Genomic DNA, 17,342 nt, shown 5'->3' with positions numbered 1-17,342 from the left:
TTCGAAGAACAAAAAACTCAGTGATAATACTTAGGCCCTTTACAAATTGTAAAGCACCCAGCAAAGTTCCTAAATAAAAGAATCACTGAAAATGATTGCTTTTTCTGAATTCCTGAGGTGCTGGAATCGGGAACATGTTCAAAGCAGAATCTCTTAGTAGCAAATAACTAGGCAGAAGATGGTAATTTTGGTGTATTTTGAACAAGGAACATTTTTTGCAGCTGTCATTTCCTTGTGCCTGGAAATTGGAGGTCAGTCCTCCCTCCAGTCCCTAGAAGCAAAGGCATCCCTTTGAAAACAAGTGCTTGATTTTCCTCCTCCATCTCTTGTGGCTAACAAACATCATGTCATTGCTGAACTTATTCTGGCTTCTCCTCCTCTGAGCCTGACAACCCACCATTGCTACCATGGCTGCTCTCTGCATATGGTGTGGTATAACTTCAATTCCCTTTAGAAAAGAAAAAGAAAAGAAAGAAAAACATGAAAACGCAACTGTATTCAAGCTGCTTGGAATGCTGTTTAAAACAAGGAAAATTAAAAATAAGGTAGAGTATCAGCTTGCTGCTACATTGTAAGAAAGGGACAGAAACTAGCACAATTCCCCAGTGCTCAGGGTGTGTGCTTGGGTTAATATGAAGTAATTTGTTGAATTAGCCTTGTGCAGTTTCGCTCAGGGACAGAGAGGAAGGCAGCACCTTCAGCTGATGGCTGAGGTCCCAAGTATACAGTCTGTAGCACTGAAAATGCTTTCAGTCGCTCAGTCCAGATGGAGAGCCAACAGCAGTCAGACCACAGCACCCAGTTCACATCCTCCCCTTGACCTGGTTGCATATACATACTGACAGCTGTACGACGCAGTGGGCACGCGATAATGGTGGGTCTGATCACTGGAGCAACAGAACTAAGCACCTGTATTTACCCTCAGTGCTTGTGCCTCTCACAGCTCTGCAGAAACACTGCTATCCTGTCTGTACTTCCTCTTCTTTATACCTTTTGTGAGAAACACTCGGTATACCTTTTACTTGTTGGTATTCTGAAAGGCCCAATGCAGCTCACGTGGTTGTGCTCACATGGTCTTTATGGCATGTGTTCGGAATGTGCAGGATTCAGCTTTGATTTCTAGAACAAAAGGATAATCCAGAAGCTGGTAGCAGCAAAAATCTCCTCCCAAATAAGCCAGCTCAGTGTAACGATCCTGAGTTTGCAGACAGCCTGAAATAACAACCCTGAGCAACAAAAGCTCTCCACATGCTCTTAACTTGCTGGCAACTCAGCCCTTATTAGCAGCAGTTTAAATGTCAGTGTTCACTGTTTCACACTTTCTATCAGCAGTGAAATGGGAGGAGAAAATACTATTGGTAAAAAGATCAAAAAAGGAGAGGCAGGAATGACTGATGGAAAAGAATACTGAGGGTGGAAAATTATGAGAAACGTGGAGCAGGAAGATAGCTGCTCTTCCCACCAGTGGTTGTCATACATAATGCCAAGGCACTCACGACAAATAACAATACAGTGAATTGGTGTAGGCCACAGCTGATCTACATTCTTGTAGTCCTCCCTCAAAACAAGAAGTACATGCTCCACAGATGGAGAGCTGTAAATCTCATTTAGCCAGAGAAGACCCCAAAAGTTCTTCAAGGTGAAATGACATATTACTTAAACTGTCAAGTCCATAAGGAGTCCTTGGTTTCCACCAGGTGTTAGCTAATCAGGCTGCTGGTGCCATAGCAAAATGACTCTTTACTAACAAGACTTATAAAGGTGAAAAGGGAACAGTTTACATTGGTTCCAATTACCCAGTCTAAGGACACAGGTTAAAAAAAGGCAACAGAAATTAAAAGACATCTTAACAATAATAATGTTTATGTGCTCAGAGAATTACATCTCAGATATAAAAATATGAAACCCTGAATATTGCATGGTAAATGGTAGTGACTGGACACAAGCACAAGGCTGCTCTCTCTGCTGCTGGTAACTACACAGCAGCAAAGCCCTGGATGCCTACTCTCATCAGCAGCCGTGAGAGAATCATGGCTGCTGATGCACCTACAGCTCAGGAAGTCATCATAGAGCTTTAAATTCAGACAGAGAACCTTAACCTCCCGTGACCTCGCTTCGTCAGGCTCAGCAGCCTCAGACAACAGATGGCACATGGAAGGTGTTGGGATGACAGGTACAGTAAATATATATAATGTTCTATTTGCATTTGCTTCTAAATTTGTCCCCCAGAGACTGTGAGTGTGTGTAGCCCTAGTCAGCATAGAGGTCTCAAGCAGCATGTTGGTAGCAAGATCAAGGTCACAATCACTACAAGCTGGGTAGCCAAGGGTCTAGTGCAATGCTACTGGGATGCTGATGCAGCAAGGCTCTTTCAGTGGTGTGTTCCAGGCTGGAGCCAGGCCACAGGCAAAGTCTGCCCAGTTCTTGCTGTGCTCCAGACATGGGAGGTATCGCATATTCCAGGGGGTGTCTGAATTCTTTTCCATTTTTTGGTTTCTAAGGGAGCGACTGCTGCAGCACCCAGAGCAGCTCCCAGTTAGGAGAGAGTTACCAGTATGCCCGGCAGAGCTGGAACCACAGTGCCATTTGTTGCTAAGTGTATTTCTGTAAAATACCTATTGGACTTAAGGAGAAAGCAACCAACAGTCCTGTTCTACTAATGCCAGTGGAGGCTCTTCTGGAATGGAAGCGAGGACTGCTAAGTGAAGATGTTCAAGTCCCCCCTCCCAAGCTCATAGCAGCAGTTTGATACATGTAGCGGTCGGAGATTCTTCCTAACTGCATCTTATAACCTGAACTTCTTACCCCAGTGACAGCAGAATTCAAAAAGAAGCATGAGAAGGAAGGAGGGAAGGGAATGGCAGAAAGAAGAGGCAGGAGGAAGCTGAATCTCTGCCACATGGGCAGAACCTAGTACCTTCTAGCTACGGGCATACACAGGAAGCTCACGATCAAAGCTTTCTGAAAACCCATTAACGTTTGCACTTCCTCTAGGTGTTAAATTTTGTACCAACCATGCACCTAAGAAGTAATTTAGCTCCTTGTAAAACAAAAGTAGGGAAAACATTTCATGTAACATGGAGGAAAGCACCGTTAAAGGGAATGAGACAGTGTCTCTTATCAAACCAGGGTAATGACATGCTAGAACAAGGTGACCGAATCATTAATTTTGCACTAAGAATATTTTTTTTGATGGAAAACCCAAGTGTTTGGAGCAAGCAGACGGCTCAGCCTAAAGAGCTGGAAAATATGTGCTCCTCAGTGGGGAGCTGTAATATATTTCCCCTTTTCTGTGCCAGATTTGGAGTGCTCAGCCAATATAGAATTAAATGGACCTGGACAAAGCAGCTTCCTGAGGAGCATAATTAGCTGGTGGCTTGGAGTACTCTCTAATTCAATTAGCAGCACCATTTATCAGAGCCAGCTGAGATTTACATTTGCACTTGCTGACGTCAATGTGAGACTCGCAGTGAGTCCCAGAAGCCTCCAGTCCAGCAGGAGTGAATTGAACTGCTGGGGTCATTTATTTTCAAAGAACGAGAGCTGGAGTTTGGTTTTGGGTGGGGTGCTGTTTGATGGGGTTTTTTTTCCCCAAATGCTCCTGGCTCTGCAGCCACTGAGCTGCAGACCTGAAATCTACACTGGCAGCTTCCCTCACAGCTCAGTTCAAAGTGACACTTCTTCTGTTCCGTCTTCCCTTTTATAAAAAAAAAAAAGCTGCATTTTCAGTGTTTTTACACTTACTTCATAGGTAGCAGGGGACATTTCCAAATCATTGTGTGGAAGCAGGTGCCGGATTTGAGAGATGCATCATTCTGCTGAGCTGGGGACGGGGGGAAGGTACATGCTCAGAAATGCAAGCAGCCTGGATCATTATAGGAGTTCTTGATGCATCTTTACTGACTCTGCCCACAGACCTGTGTGTCTGACCCTGTGAAGAACTCTCCCCACAGATCCCTTCAGCTTACCAATTTCTAGCACCTAACATGCTGTTACAACTGTGTTACTGCTGCTCTCCTGCAGCTAAACTCCCCAGAATGATCAATTTCTCAACACTAAGAGAGACAGCACTGCCTAGATTTGTTGTCTCAAATTATAACAGAACAAAAACACTGAAGAGTTTTTGCTGGGGTTTCCATACCTTCTCTGCTATCAGGCCTGCCAATGACTTTCTGGACTATAGAAGTACTTGTTACATCCCTGAAACCATCTCAGGGCATCACTGATGCCCTCAGAGAACCTTCCAGCTGGATGGAGTGGCAACTCTCCGTGTCCTCCCTCTGAGGTACTGCAGTGCCCACTCGAGAAGGCTTGGTACTCTACGGACTGGGATAAGGACAGAAGCAAGCAAGGCGAGGGCTGACTAGCAGCACAGGACACTGCTGCAGCCGCAGACAGAAAGACACACCAGTAGTATTTGCTTTGCAAATGAGGTTTTCCAATCTCAATGAAAGGACAATAACTAATGCCTGAGTGTGCAGGGTGAGACAGACCCTTGCATCTCATTCAATTGCTAGGCAGATCTGCAATTGCCAGTAGCTAACTCATCTGTCAGATGCCAATCTACTGCAAAACTTGTGTTATTTCCCCTTTCGAGAATTGTGTGAGCCCCATTATTTTATGCAAGTTACAACTCAGGGACTCAGGGAAAAAAAAACCCAAAGCAAACAACGCTGTCTTATTCTAGAAATGCTATGACGTGTTCAGAGCAAGGAGCTCAACAGATCCATTATGAACACTTGCCACAGGAAACCTTTATATGGATGTTGCAGCAAAATTCCAATACTCGGATGGAAAACAATGCAAAGGTGTTTACCTGCCACCACTATTATGAAGTTGAAGCTCCTCACTCTTTCATTCATTGCCAGCAAACTCCTGGACATAAGTGGGGAGCTAACAAACTTTTGGTCCAAATGAGAAACTGCAACACAGGGAGGATTTAAGAGACCTGGACAGAGTCATGGGAGCACCAAGTTCCAGCTGAGCCCCTTAATCACTCATCCACCCTACCTCTTCTCCAAGGGCCAAATTACAGAAAGGAATTAAAAATATATGACAAAAAATTATGAAGCAGGCAATCCAAAAAGAGCCTGTCTGAAATTTCTCTTGCTCAGGCTGTTGTGGATGGGCTGGCAAAAGGGGCCCTCACCTTGCCTGTAGTATCCAATTTTAAATGTGATGCGTTAAATGACACAGTGGCTAAAAACAGGGCAGATCAGACCTTGTGTGGTTTGTTCTTTCTGCTCTTCACTGTACCATGAGTTGTCTTGGGAAGCTGCGCCCACTGCTACACATTTGCCCTCCTAGGCAGGCCATGGTTCCTGGCTTACTGTTCAAGGGGAACAAAGAATCTGTCAGACAAGCAGGGTGACAAGATGGGGAGACACTGCTGGTTCTCTCGTCCCTCAGCATGAGTAATACACCCACATGCCATGCTAGTCCTTCACCAGCACTGTGCACTTGTGCTGCCCCACCTGCGAACTGCTGAAGGTCTGCTGAAGGGACAGAGCCCAGCGCTCCAAACTGTGGGAGCTCTGGAGGTACCAACAGCAGGGATGGAAATCAGACCTGCTGCTATGGCAACCTGGCTTCCTCCACTGGTGAAAGCACCACAACTCCCCTCTGCTCCAGCTGTGAGGCGTTGATAAGGAACAGCATGGAGAATTTCCATGCAGCACAGAAACAGGAGTGGAGGAGGCTGACAGGCAACACCAGCAGGGCTAATGATTTGACTGCTTGATCTCCTCTTGGGACATGCTCTGCAAACACTCTTCTATTCCAGTCTCCCACTAATGCAATAGCATTTTTTGTTAAGGAGCCAGCAGCCAGAAAGATCCCCTTCCCTCCGCACTGCCTTTAGATAATCTGTCCTAAGGTCTTGGTGATCACTTAGCTAGGGAGTATGCTCCCCTTTACCCACCCCCAATATTCTGCCTTTACGTGTCATCATTACCAGAGCCAGTATGCTCTGAAGTTTCAGGATCTTTCTGTGACTCCCAGCTTCTCACAACAAGCTGCTGCTCCATGCTGCCCTCTCCCTTTGCAAGCCAGACATGAAGGACCACACACAGCAATCGACACCCCTGTGCTGAGTGGGTTACCAGAGTTTGGTTGCAGGCTTGCAGAGATACTTAGCCAACAAGAAACATATAGCTTGGGAATCTCACTGGAGTTTAGATGATCTAAATGCAACACACAGTATCATATATTGAATCAAAATGATTGCACAGGTTTTCACTGCCAAGCTAGGGAATAAGTTACCAGCCTCAGTCTGGCAGGAAGTACTTTGACAGCATTTCCCCTAGAAGAACAGAGCTGCAACACCACATCTACCTATGAAGCCAGCCAGGTACTTATGCTTGGCAGGACGCAGGGGTTTAGCTGTAAATAGGGAAATTCCTTAATCCTATCAATTTCCCCTAATAAGAAGGAGGGGAAAAAAGAAGAAGGAAAAATATCATAGAGTGACTCATACGGAAACAGCATTAAAGCAGTGAAGAGTGACAAGAACTCAGCTCAGTACTGAGCTATGCATTTGGCTCTAGCTTAACTCCTTGCACTGATTCCAGTCAGCATTGCAGGACTGAGTCGCAGTAGGATTGAGGCAGTAATCAATCCTGTATCAATCAATACTGCAGTAGGATTGAGGTGGTATCAGATGTATACACACCTTACAGGAAAAATCCCCAGCCAAGTTAGAAATAAACAAAAAAGCCTGGGTGAAAGTAGAGGATTCAAAACAATTGTGTCCGTCCTGTGGTAAGGCCTACAGTTGCAGACTCAACTCTCTCCCACAAAAAGAGCAGATACACTGTGCTGTTGCTCCCAGACAGATGCTGGTTTGTATTCAGCAGGGCACAGTGTTTAAGGGGATATGAAATGGGTTCAGAAGAGAGCACAGTGGTATGCCTCTCATGAGCTTTAATCAAAAGCTCAGAGGCTATGGGTGGGGGCTGAAAATGCAATAATCCAAAAAGCCCCATGAGACAGACCAACTCCTTCTCTACCAAACATCAGCTAAGTACAGGAAAAATGAGCAAAAGTGGAAAGAAGCCATGGAGAATCCAGGACATTCTGGAGAAGTCTGTGAGATGTACAGCCATACCAGAATAATTCACTTTGCTTTCATTAGGCAGACTAGCATCTCTGCAGCAGACAGCCACTACCTCTGAAAGCACCCCTAGCAAATTACATTCTATGGTTAACCCAAGGTGTCTTAAAGGTTCATCTGGACCTGACTCAGTGCCTCTGATTGACTTCAAAGGACTTTAGATCAGGTCCAAGCAACCAAAGCCTGGCTGTTCAGCAGAGGATAGAAAGATAAACCAGCTTTAAAAACACATGAATGTGCCTTCAAAGCAGAAATGCACATTCAGTTGTATATGCTCTGCATGAGGAATCTTTTGCAAAACTCTTATGCAGATGGTTTTATTGCCTCATTAATAAGACTCATTGGCCATCTCATTCTCCCTTCCTAAAGTCCTGCCCAAATGTAACAGCAGGTCTCTCAGTAAACGTAGTTCATGAAAACCTTGCCCAGAAAACTTGTTTGTGTCAGCAAGCTGGGAACATTAGAGCACTCCTGGGAGCTGCTCTAACATTATCACTCTTTCTCACTGTTCAACTGCTTTTACCAGCTCCCCTCCCTGGAGGGTCCTATTACTAGGAAGTAATAAGGTCTCACATAGAAAATAGGAGAGCACTGAACTCTGTGTTAGTTTTTTACAGAGATTTTTCCAGTCAGCCTCTTTGTACTGTTATGACAGCTACATGACCAGAGTTTTAAATGACTAAATAACCATCCCCTTACAGCTGACGGTTTCTGTATTTGCAGGAGTGTATCAACAACGTTCCCAGTTTGACAACCCTGATTCCACCCTGTTAGCCTGGAGGAGAGCAATTTCAATCTCTGCTTCTTGCAGAAATTCCTGTTCAGGACACACAAGCAAGTTGTTCAGTAAGCAGAACTAATGGAGAATGGATTCTAACAGAGGTCTCTTCCATGGATTCTCTGATGCCTAATAAATGTGTGACCTTGCTGACTTTTTACTCGATGAGACTGCCTCCTCTCTCTCTGCCAGCTTTCATAAAATTTGTAAGAGCTCATGCTCGTTGAGACCAACTTACGCCTGTCCTGAATTTGGCTGAAACAAGACAGCAGATTCAAACAGTCTGTTGTGAGGAGATGACATACACCTCATTTCTTTAGAAAGCAAAACAGAAAACATTACTTCAGCAAGAAGTGCACAGGGAGGATTCTTTTTAAAAATAATCCATCTCACCACCCTTCTCATCTAGCTTCGCCCTCTAAAGCAACCTAGGTCATAAATATTGCAAGTAAAAATTTGATGAAGGTTCCACTGTAGCCAAGAAGCTGCCTTTACTGGAAACTGGATTTCAAGCTGGCATTTGCCAATGTATCTTTCCTCCCTGTATACAGCTACTTTTGCAAGCAGATAACTGAACTTTCTCCCTCCCTCTCAAATGCGTAAAGCGTACCTGGAAGCATCTAGGAATGGCTTGTAGGCAATGGTTACCCACTCTTCTTTGTTGGAGGAATACCTTGGCTCTCTTGGGGTTTCAGCTGCTGTGTCCAAGTCCACCAGATAGTGGCATTTGGCAATATCAATCTGCAGAAAGACAGACATTCTTATGGTTTATTTCTTGTAGGCTTCTGGTTGTATGTGTTCATTTATACAGGCTGTTACTGATCAATGAGAAGGGGGTTAAATTTCTAGCAACAGGTGAAATGCTTCATGCAGGATACATGGTAAAATATTTTGAATATTTTCAAGTAAAACATTTATGGGGGAATACAAGCTACTACTCTGGTCATAGGAGGAGAGTCCTAGGGTCCCTCTCTGAGGAAGTACCACTACCAGCTCTCTTACTGAGGAACTGTCAAGTCACAGAGGGGAATTTGAAGCAGCAGAACCAATTCTGTTGATGTTTTTCTTGGTGGCTATCTAACTAGCTATTAAAGACTTCTTACAATGCTGACTCCACAAGCTCCCCAGGCAAAAGACTTCACTTTCTTTATTATTAGAAAGGTTTCCTGATGTCTTCTACACTGGGTCTTTTTCAGTTCATGCCTGTTCCTATTTGTTTTACATCATGAACAAAGAAAACATTTTCTTTGTGACAGTTTTTACATACTAGAATTCTGTTATCTGAAGATGGCTCTTGTCTTCTTTACAATCCTATTACTCTATAGTCATGTTTCTACCCCTGTGATCATTCTTGTGGGTCTTCAATTAGTCATATCTATCCTGAATGCAGTGCCCAAATCAGAATGTAGCACTTTAATGAAGGACTTTCTAATGGTGAGCAGCAAAGCAACAGTTGCACAACATGCTCCTGTGCATATAACACTCTATGTGGCTCATCTCTTCATACAGCATGGCATTACTAAGTTGTATTCATCCAGTCATTCATTGCACCCCTGGATCCTTTCCTGAAGGCCTTGTGCCTAACTGGTTGGTCTTCAACATACGTGTATTCACCTAATTATTTCTCACTAGTGCACTGTCCATATTAAATTTCATCCTTTTTTCTTCCACATCCTTTCTCGAATTTGTAAAAATCACTTTGAATTCTAATTACGTACTTTCTCCTACATTAGTTGTTATTTAATAAGCCTATTGCCTATTCCTCCTTCCCCCCTGCAAATCATTGATAAAAACTCTGAAAAGGACAGACCTTTGCAGTTTCCAGTATATCCTCTCATTTTGAGTCATCTACAGGTAACTACTCCTACCACTGCTGTAACAGCAATTCATGAATTCTGCTCCAAAGTGCATGCACAACAGTAAGAAGGGCACCTTATGTCAAGGCACATCCAGAGGAATACTAAACAGGCATGCTGGGAAGCATAGGAACTCAGCACTCATTTGTCATGATCATGAACTGTTTGTAATATATAAACATCCAAAGACACAGCCAACACCTTGCATAGGTGCTGTCCTGGCCCTAAAGAATGTACAGTCAAGTTCACACAACAAAGGCTTGACCCACTGCCCAAGAAAGACAACAAAGTACATGCTAAATCAGGCTGAGGGGAGCCAGTGCTTCACACTCCCCCATTTATCCTCCTGTAAGAAACAGTCTATGTACCAACTTTCTGCAAAAGATATCTCCTCACTCACCTAATTTTTCATGCCTTCTTCTTTTACAATCAGTTGCACACAATTCCAGCACACTTGGCTCAGAACACATACAGACCAATATGGGTTACCCACAAGGCTCACACAACCTGTTAACTCTGCAAGCCTCATGGTACCAGTCTTGTCATCTCATGGCAGGGCTTAAGCAGAACCATGGAAAACAGTAAGTAGTTCTGGTAGAGTAAGCTTGTTGTCTGGCACAAGTTATGGTGGGGCTTGTGCACAAATAACCTGTCAGGTAGCACTGATGACCCTCACTGCCTCACTTCCAGCAGATGGACATCACATTGCACCTCTCAGAACACGTGGACTTGGTATCAGCACAGTCATGCCTTTATCAGCTGCCTATGACGCAAGTAACTGCTCTGCCCTGACCAAAATGTTTAGCAACACCCTGCCAAATTATGAAAATGCATTCGAGGAAGCAACATCACAGAAATGAATTATGTGTATGACCTCCCAGTTAAATGAGCTGCGGGCAATGTCCTTAGGAGACTCGCGCTATGCAGCCTTCTCCTTCCTGCTGGGGAGAGTGCTCTTGGATATGAACAGGCTGTACTATTCATTTATATGAACATCCTGCATCCTTTCTCGATAACAGCCCCCACCTCCTGCCCTCTTCTCCCCACTCCTCACAGGTATGCCTACAGTTGTGCACTTGAGCTGCTGAGGAATAAAAACTCTGCCAAGACAAATGTGAACTGTCAGCTTCAAAGACTTTAGTTCCAATGAGGACAAATTTCCTTTTAATAATAACCATCAGATGTAAGATAAATTTCACACAAGGTAGCCCCACAAGAGGCTACATTGTGTGGAAACCTCTGCATTGAACGCAAGAGATCTAGAGGCGAGGACAAGTTACAAATATGGGCTGATGACCTGTTGAACATCTAATTGTTTTTAAGTGATCTAAGTCACATTTTCAAAAGTGCAATAATCCCAAGCCTAAGGCCATGTTTGAATCGTACCAGGGTAGCTATATCATTATAATACACCAAAAAAAATGAGCCCCTCATGGATGCAGTATACCACAGCAAGGCTGAGCTTTTGCTGGCATAATGGCCACTGGAGCAAAGCAAGTTCTACCAATTATTGCCTCTGTAGTTGGGTATTTTGCTGACATTAGGTTTTGTCAGCCAAGGGTCACGCTTTCTCACATCTGGCACTGGTTGAGTTTTGTGGCAAAAGCTTGCAGTACTGACCTGAGAGACACTACAAAGTCAACAGGACTGATGCTTGCAACTATCTTAAGCTGTTGTGCCACTTCCGATCAGATTAACCTGAAAATTCTATCTCCAGTCTTTCTGAGAACTGAGAACACACAGAATTCTTGGATGCTTTTTCTGGCTCTATTGGTCTGCAAGCCGTCCTTGTGGCACTCCAGTATTCCCAACTGCCAAAGGAGTACAGTATTTTGAAATTGCTGAGAAAGGACACTAGTGAAGTACAGCATATCCTAGTAATTATTGGTGGTTTCCTTCAATAATCTAGATATTTTGATTTGTGAGGGATTGGGGAAGTAGAATACATTTATTTAGATATAAAAAAAATACATCACCAGAGTCTTTCCTCACATTAAGTTGAACAGAAGACAGGGCATAACCCCTGATCAATAAATATTTGCAAATTGTAACATGAGTCACATTAGTTTCATCCAGGTGGAATACAAGGGTGAAAGGAAAGAAACTTAACAGGTGTATTTAGGAAAAATACCAAGTTTTCAACTGTGTTATCTCAGTTTACAACTGCCACCAATCCCTGCATCTGGCAGGACAGGGTTATCATAGTGCCGGGCCACTTTGTACCATCTAATCCTAGCCCAATTAGATCAGCAAACACCAAGGAAACTGGCAAGCAAATAAAAGGTCCAGCCAGCTCCTCCCAAACACCCTGCTGCTACCAAGCCTGTGTGTCAACTCCCACCTGCCTGAACAGGAGGACAGATGCATGCTTCTAACATGCGTCCTTCACGCTCCCAGGTATAAACGAGGACACCTTCCACTGAGCAATCCACTGCACTTTCAGGAAAGAAATTCATGAGGAGACTAAGTGACCTGTAAGGAAATTTTTGTGCTAGGCTAAGAACTTCCATCATGCATCTTGGTGTTAAACTGGTTACAAGTTTTTTCTGAAGACAGCAACAAAACCAAATCATTGTGCTGAATTATTGTCTGGAAACAGCCTCCATGGCCCCAGCATCACACAGCATCATAATCAGATCCTGTCAACAGTGCACACACAAAAAATTGTCTCTCAGCTGGCAACACAAACTCTTGGTCCTTATTCATCCCTCAAGGGCTCTGAACAGAATGTAGATTGCAAACTCGCCTTTTTCATGCACAAGCTTTTCTATGTGCAGGCTATGGGGGAGTTCTTGCAAGGTCAGATCATCACTGACCTTTGTAAAATGACAGATCCCTCCAGATTTATTTCATTTTTTTTGCAAACAATCAGGGCAACAGGGGCTGGAAAGGAAAGACTAAGGACCCTGTCAGGAGGAGGATTGGGACTCATATTAATAAAGTTACGTGCCTGATGGAAGGAACATGATCAAGTTTGGGGAGCAACAAGTCCTGGTCCATTTGTTTCACTGATTTTTATACAGAGGGCCTATGACCTTCATGAGAGATCTATATGCACTCCTTAGGAGGCCAGCTGTCCCAAGTGGCAGTTTTCCCTTTAATTAACAACGGTAGAACACAACATAGACAGTTGTGTCTTTTTGGTTGCACAACAGTATGTATATCTCATCAAGTCAGGAAAAAAGGGTAATGTGTGATGTCAGGTGTTTCAACAAGAGAACAAATTTTCTTAGAGTCACTGCATAAGTCTGCCATATTGAAAAGGTGAAAAAAAAGGCAGGGCAGCTATAGCTGGATTAATCAATGAAAAACTAAGGCCCCTTAAGCCAGGTTTGCAAAGGCCTCTACCCATCAGTTACCTTAAATACAGACAGCTAAGATTCTTCAGGATGACTATGTCTTAATCTGTCTTACTCCCTCAAACACTTTCTTGAGGTAGCCCACATTTCAGCTTGCTCTCCCACAAAATGTTATTGCAAACTTCCTTGGACATGCTTGAATCAGCTTTTTTGAAGCACTTTTGGGGTTTATTGTAACAATTTAGGCTGAAAACAATTTAATTAGGTAGATACCAGATGGCTCCGTGGCATCACAACTGAGTGGCAAATGAAATTACACCATGGGAAAGTCAGCTGAGGACGACGTTGAATCCACTTCTTGCACTGTATAAGAACAGCATTCCAGGCCCTGAGAGAGGTTCTGGCTCATTAGCAAAAAGACTCCCAAACCACTAACCAAGTTTTTCTGTAGGTGATGTAGAATCACTCAGAAAAGACAAGTTACTGCCTCAAGCACTAAGCCTGATCTCACTTCTCTCATTCTAAATGCTCCCCCAAAAGGGCTGGCACTTCCAATCCATATGAATTATCTGCCAGGTTAAAGACAGATTTCCCTTCTACCATTCCAAGTAGAGCACAATGCATTCTTACAAGTTACACTGAAGCTAAGGAGGGCCAACACAGCACCTATGCATTTATTTGGGGATTTACACAAGACTTCAGTGGTATACAGTCCTTGAAATGATTCTTTGTAGAAAGAAGTCAGTCTTAATGAACGGAGCTGCAAGGAATTTCTAAATTACATCCTATCCTCTTATGTTCTCCTTTCCTTCTCCTCCTTCCACTCTTTTTCTATTTGATGCAACCACTATGCTAAGTGGTGGAGAACTATATTTGATCACATCCCAAATAACAGGAGTGGGCACGGTGTAGTACAGAGATGGAGCTAAGGGCACAGCCTGCTGCTGTACTGCCGCAGCCACATGCCTCTCACTGGTGTCTGGATGAATGTTAGCCTGGCCACATAGAGCACAACAGGAGCTTGTCTGGTTTACCACAGATGAAGTTCAACTGTTTTGAGCAAAACCAGAGATGTTTTACTCGTCACTCAAACGCATATTTCAAAAATGAGATCAAGCTTCAGGTGGTTCCTATGGTTTAAAACAGAGCTAAAGGGAATTGGAAAAGAAGTGAAAATAAAGTTGTTAAAGAAAACTTCCTCACTTCTTCTGAAGTCAGGAGTTTTTAACAGTTTCAGCTTTTAGGCCTGATCTACTTTTCCTGCTTAGATACATCTTTGTAAGACATAATACTTACCACTTTCTCAGCAGTTTCAGAGACAAATGCATCTTCCCAGTAGGACAAGTACAAGTTAAGTACTGTTCTACGTGATTAAGGAAGGAAGAATTGCAAACCAAGAAGATCACATCACTCTTTTCCCCAGTGTCTCATAGCAACAGATACACTGAGATTTACTCTTCAATTCTCAAGCAGAGCAGTAATAGATGCTTACACTTGAAACAGAGAAATCAGTTCCGTTTCTGCAGCCATTAATTGGTATTGAGCTGTCCGTGGCTCAGATAATCCTTTTGAACCATTTGTTTTCTCCCTTTGAAATGACCAACAGACTTATGCTATTTAGATTTATTTCCTATGATGGTCTTTTCCAGTGCTTGCTAACTTTTTGTTTGTTTGGGTTTTTTGGTTTTTTTAAATATGGGTATGCTTGCACTTATAAGCTCACTAAACTTGAGAAAAGATCTTGTTCTCTTGGTGTTATTAGCAGGTCAGAAGTAAAGGTTTTAAAAGTCCATTTAAAATTCACATTTAGTAGCTAATTTCTAATGTCCTAGGCCCTTTTGCTTGCATGAGAAATAACAAAATTGTAGGGTGACATTAAGAAACAATCATGAAACAAAAGTGTGTTTTGCTCCGTTAGTCACAGGCTGTGCACCAGCCAGCTGTCTGTGCTAAAAATATGCCACAGTTAAAGATTTCGTAAATTAAATGCACTGCAGCAGACAGCTTCTCTCAGGTGGGAACACGCCTCCTTCCCATTTCCAGTAACTACATAATGAGGCTCAAAATAAGAGAGCTTTAACCCAGAAGATTGATCCCTGCTTTTACCCACAAAGTTTGCTCCTGTGTTGTAGTACTGCCTTCCATCCATTTCTGTGAGCAGCTCACAAGTGCTTGTACAATGTCTAACAGGCCAAAGTCATGAGCCACATAAACAAGCATATGCCTACGGTCTTCAGGCAGGATAGACACACTCACATAAATCTGAGACCTGGTCCACTGCATGTGAGTGCTTCCTATATACTGATGGACATACCAAAGCTATCCTCCAAGGTGCTAAGAGAGAATGAAAAAAAGACTATGCATTTCTTGGCCGTTCCTCTCACTCAACCCTTAGGACAAAAAAAGAGGATAACTAAATATCTAGTGCACTGCAAAGAATATTTAGTGCACTGCTAAGCTTCAACCTGCTAAATAATTTTAAAGAAGTTAGCTGAAAATAATTTTAAAGTATTCATATGTGTGCACTGTTTTTCTTTAGATAACACAACGATAAAGAGTAACAAATAAATAATACCAGTATACATTATCTTAGTAGAGTCCCATTGAAATCCTGATGCTATTGCTACAGTGAAGTTCCAAATTAAGTTCCTCCTTCTCAGTTGCAAATATGATGAATACATTTATATTTAAAAAAGAAAGGAAAGTACAAAGGAAAATTTCAATCCCTGCTCAGTGACAAACATTTTCAGGACGGGATTTCAAACTACTCACTCAGTTCCGTTTCCTGTGATCACAGTAGCACATCATATTAAAAGCAAAATGGCAATAACTAGGTATTATTACTCCTTCTGCTGCTTTTTTTTATTATTATTATGTCTCTAAATGAAAAATAGGCAGATGAAATGCAAACAGAAGCCACTCACATAAATGGGGAAATTTCCAAGTGCTGCGGAAAGCCCATTTTTGTTCTGTAACTTGTATGGACCCCAGGAAACAAAATGAGGAGACCAAATCATAGTCATTATATTAATACAAATTATACAGTAAGGTAAGAAAAAGAAAACAGGGATGTAATCCTTACATATCGAGATGGTTCTTCCTTGTTTTGGTCATTCATGTCAGTGGGAATGATCCGTGTGGCCATTGGTCCCTTGGCAAACGGTTTTGGTAACTGGCCCCTGAATTCTGACAGGATGAACTGGAGCTGCCAACTGCAGAGAACAGTGTCAGAAAGCCCAGCAGGAAAACGCAGGAGCTAGTAACATTTTGTGTGGAGAAAACCAAAAGCATAACCAAGGACATTTCATTCCTAAGGGTAGACAGCCCTGCTAGAGGAGCAGTCACACTACCAATTTTCAGTAGCTTGTGGCCAACGTAATCTGCTGACAACAAACTTTGGAATCCTTTGTTTTGGATATGCTAGTGACAACAGAGATACAAGGTCTTGAAGGTTACTCCCGTAAAAACTTCTTATGAGAAGTGCCCCTCCTTGTGAATCCCACCACATTGTACCTTTTACATTAAACAACTTACTTATCTGGCAGGAGAAAGCTGCTTGGAAATCTGTGCCACTCCTTTCCCACACAGACATTAACCGGTCTCCCCTCTGGCACAGTGTGAATACTTGGGTCAGTAGCAATCCTGTGAAATTCTGGGTAGAGATCCAGAGGTCCATGGTAGCCTACAGAAGGCAAAAAGTTGTAAATAAGGTGAAGAAATAGGTGATATTTACATGACTACTTTTGCAAGACTACAAACAATTGTTCATACGTAACTTTTTAACTGATAACTTCTTGAATAAATGAATTGGTCTATGTTAAAAAGTGGCTGGATTCCAAAGCTCCTCCTCCTTTTAGAAGTGCTTGTACCCTACCACCTTTATTCACATTCTCCTGTGCTGGCTGTCAATGGCTACCAGCAAGCAAAAATATATTGATGAGGTGGGAAGGTTCACTGCATAGCTCTCATTCAAGAAAGTACTTATGGACCACACTAATCCATCTCCATTAAGGACACATGCACCTAATTACAAGTTTTACATAGTTTTAAATGCTTTTTCAAGTGGGATCATATGTTGGAAAGTTAAAGTATCTGCTTTATACTAGTCTGGATACAGGTTTTGTATTAGTACATATACTGGCTGAAGGTGAAGGGCAGCAGATTTTTTAGTTGTTATAATTCTAGTGATACATTTATACATACATACTCTCATACATACATGTATGCATGTGCATATACATATACACACAAGTATAATCGTTCAATAATGGCAAACATTAGAACTTATTCCTTTCCCT

General features: G+C 42.7%; 1 protein-coding gene across 2 annotated transcripts in view; it reads right to left on the bottom strand.

Moving 5' to 3' along the window:
• Window positions 1–363: 363 nt before the first annotated feature.
• ALG9 (ALG9 alpha-1,2-mannosyltransferase) overlaps window positions 364–17,342 on the bottom strand; it is a 30,959-nt gene continuing 13,980 nt past the window's right edge. The window contains exons 9-12 of one of the 2 annotated variants that reach the window (XM_035893945.1): window positions 16,579–16,726; window positions 16,127–16,256; window positions 8,500–8,630; window positions 364–448 (exon numbers count right to left, since the gene is read on the bottom strand). In XM_035893945.1, coding sequence (XP_035749838.1) covers window positions 403–448; window positions 8,500–8,630; window positions 16,127–16,256; window positions 16,579–16,726 — 455 coding nt within the window. In that variant the 3' untranslated portion in view covers window positions 364–402. Of the gene's footprint in view, window positions 449–884; window positions 1,120–8,499; window positions 8,631–16,126; window positions 16,257–16,578; window positions 16,727–17,342 lie in introns of those variants that run through there. The other variant, XM_035893946.1, reaches the window with a different exon arrangement.

Source organism: Egretta garzetta, unplaced genomic scaffold (assembly GCF_000687185.1).
Source record: "Egretta garzetta isolate BGI_Z169 unplaced genomic scaffold, ASM68718v1 scaffold365, whole genome shotgun sequence".
In the NCBI taxonomy this organism is placed as follows: Eukaryota; Metazoa; Chordata; class Aves; order Pelecaniformes; family Ardeidae; genus Egretta; species Egretta garzetta.
The sequence above is the reverse complement of the archived record's forward strand: the minus strand, read 5'-3'. Positions and strand labels throughout refer to the sequence as shown.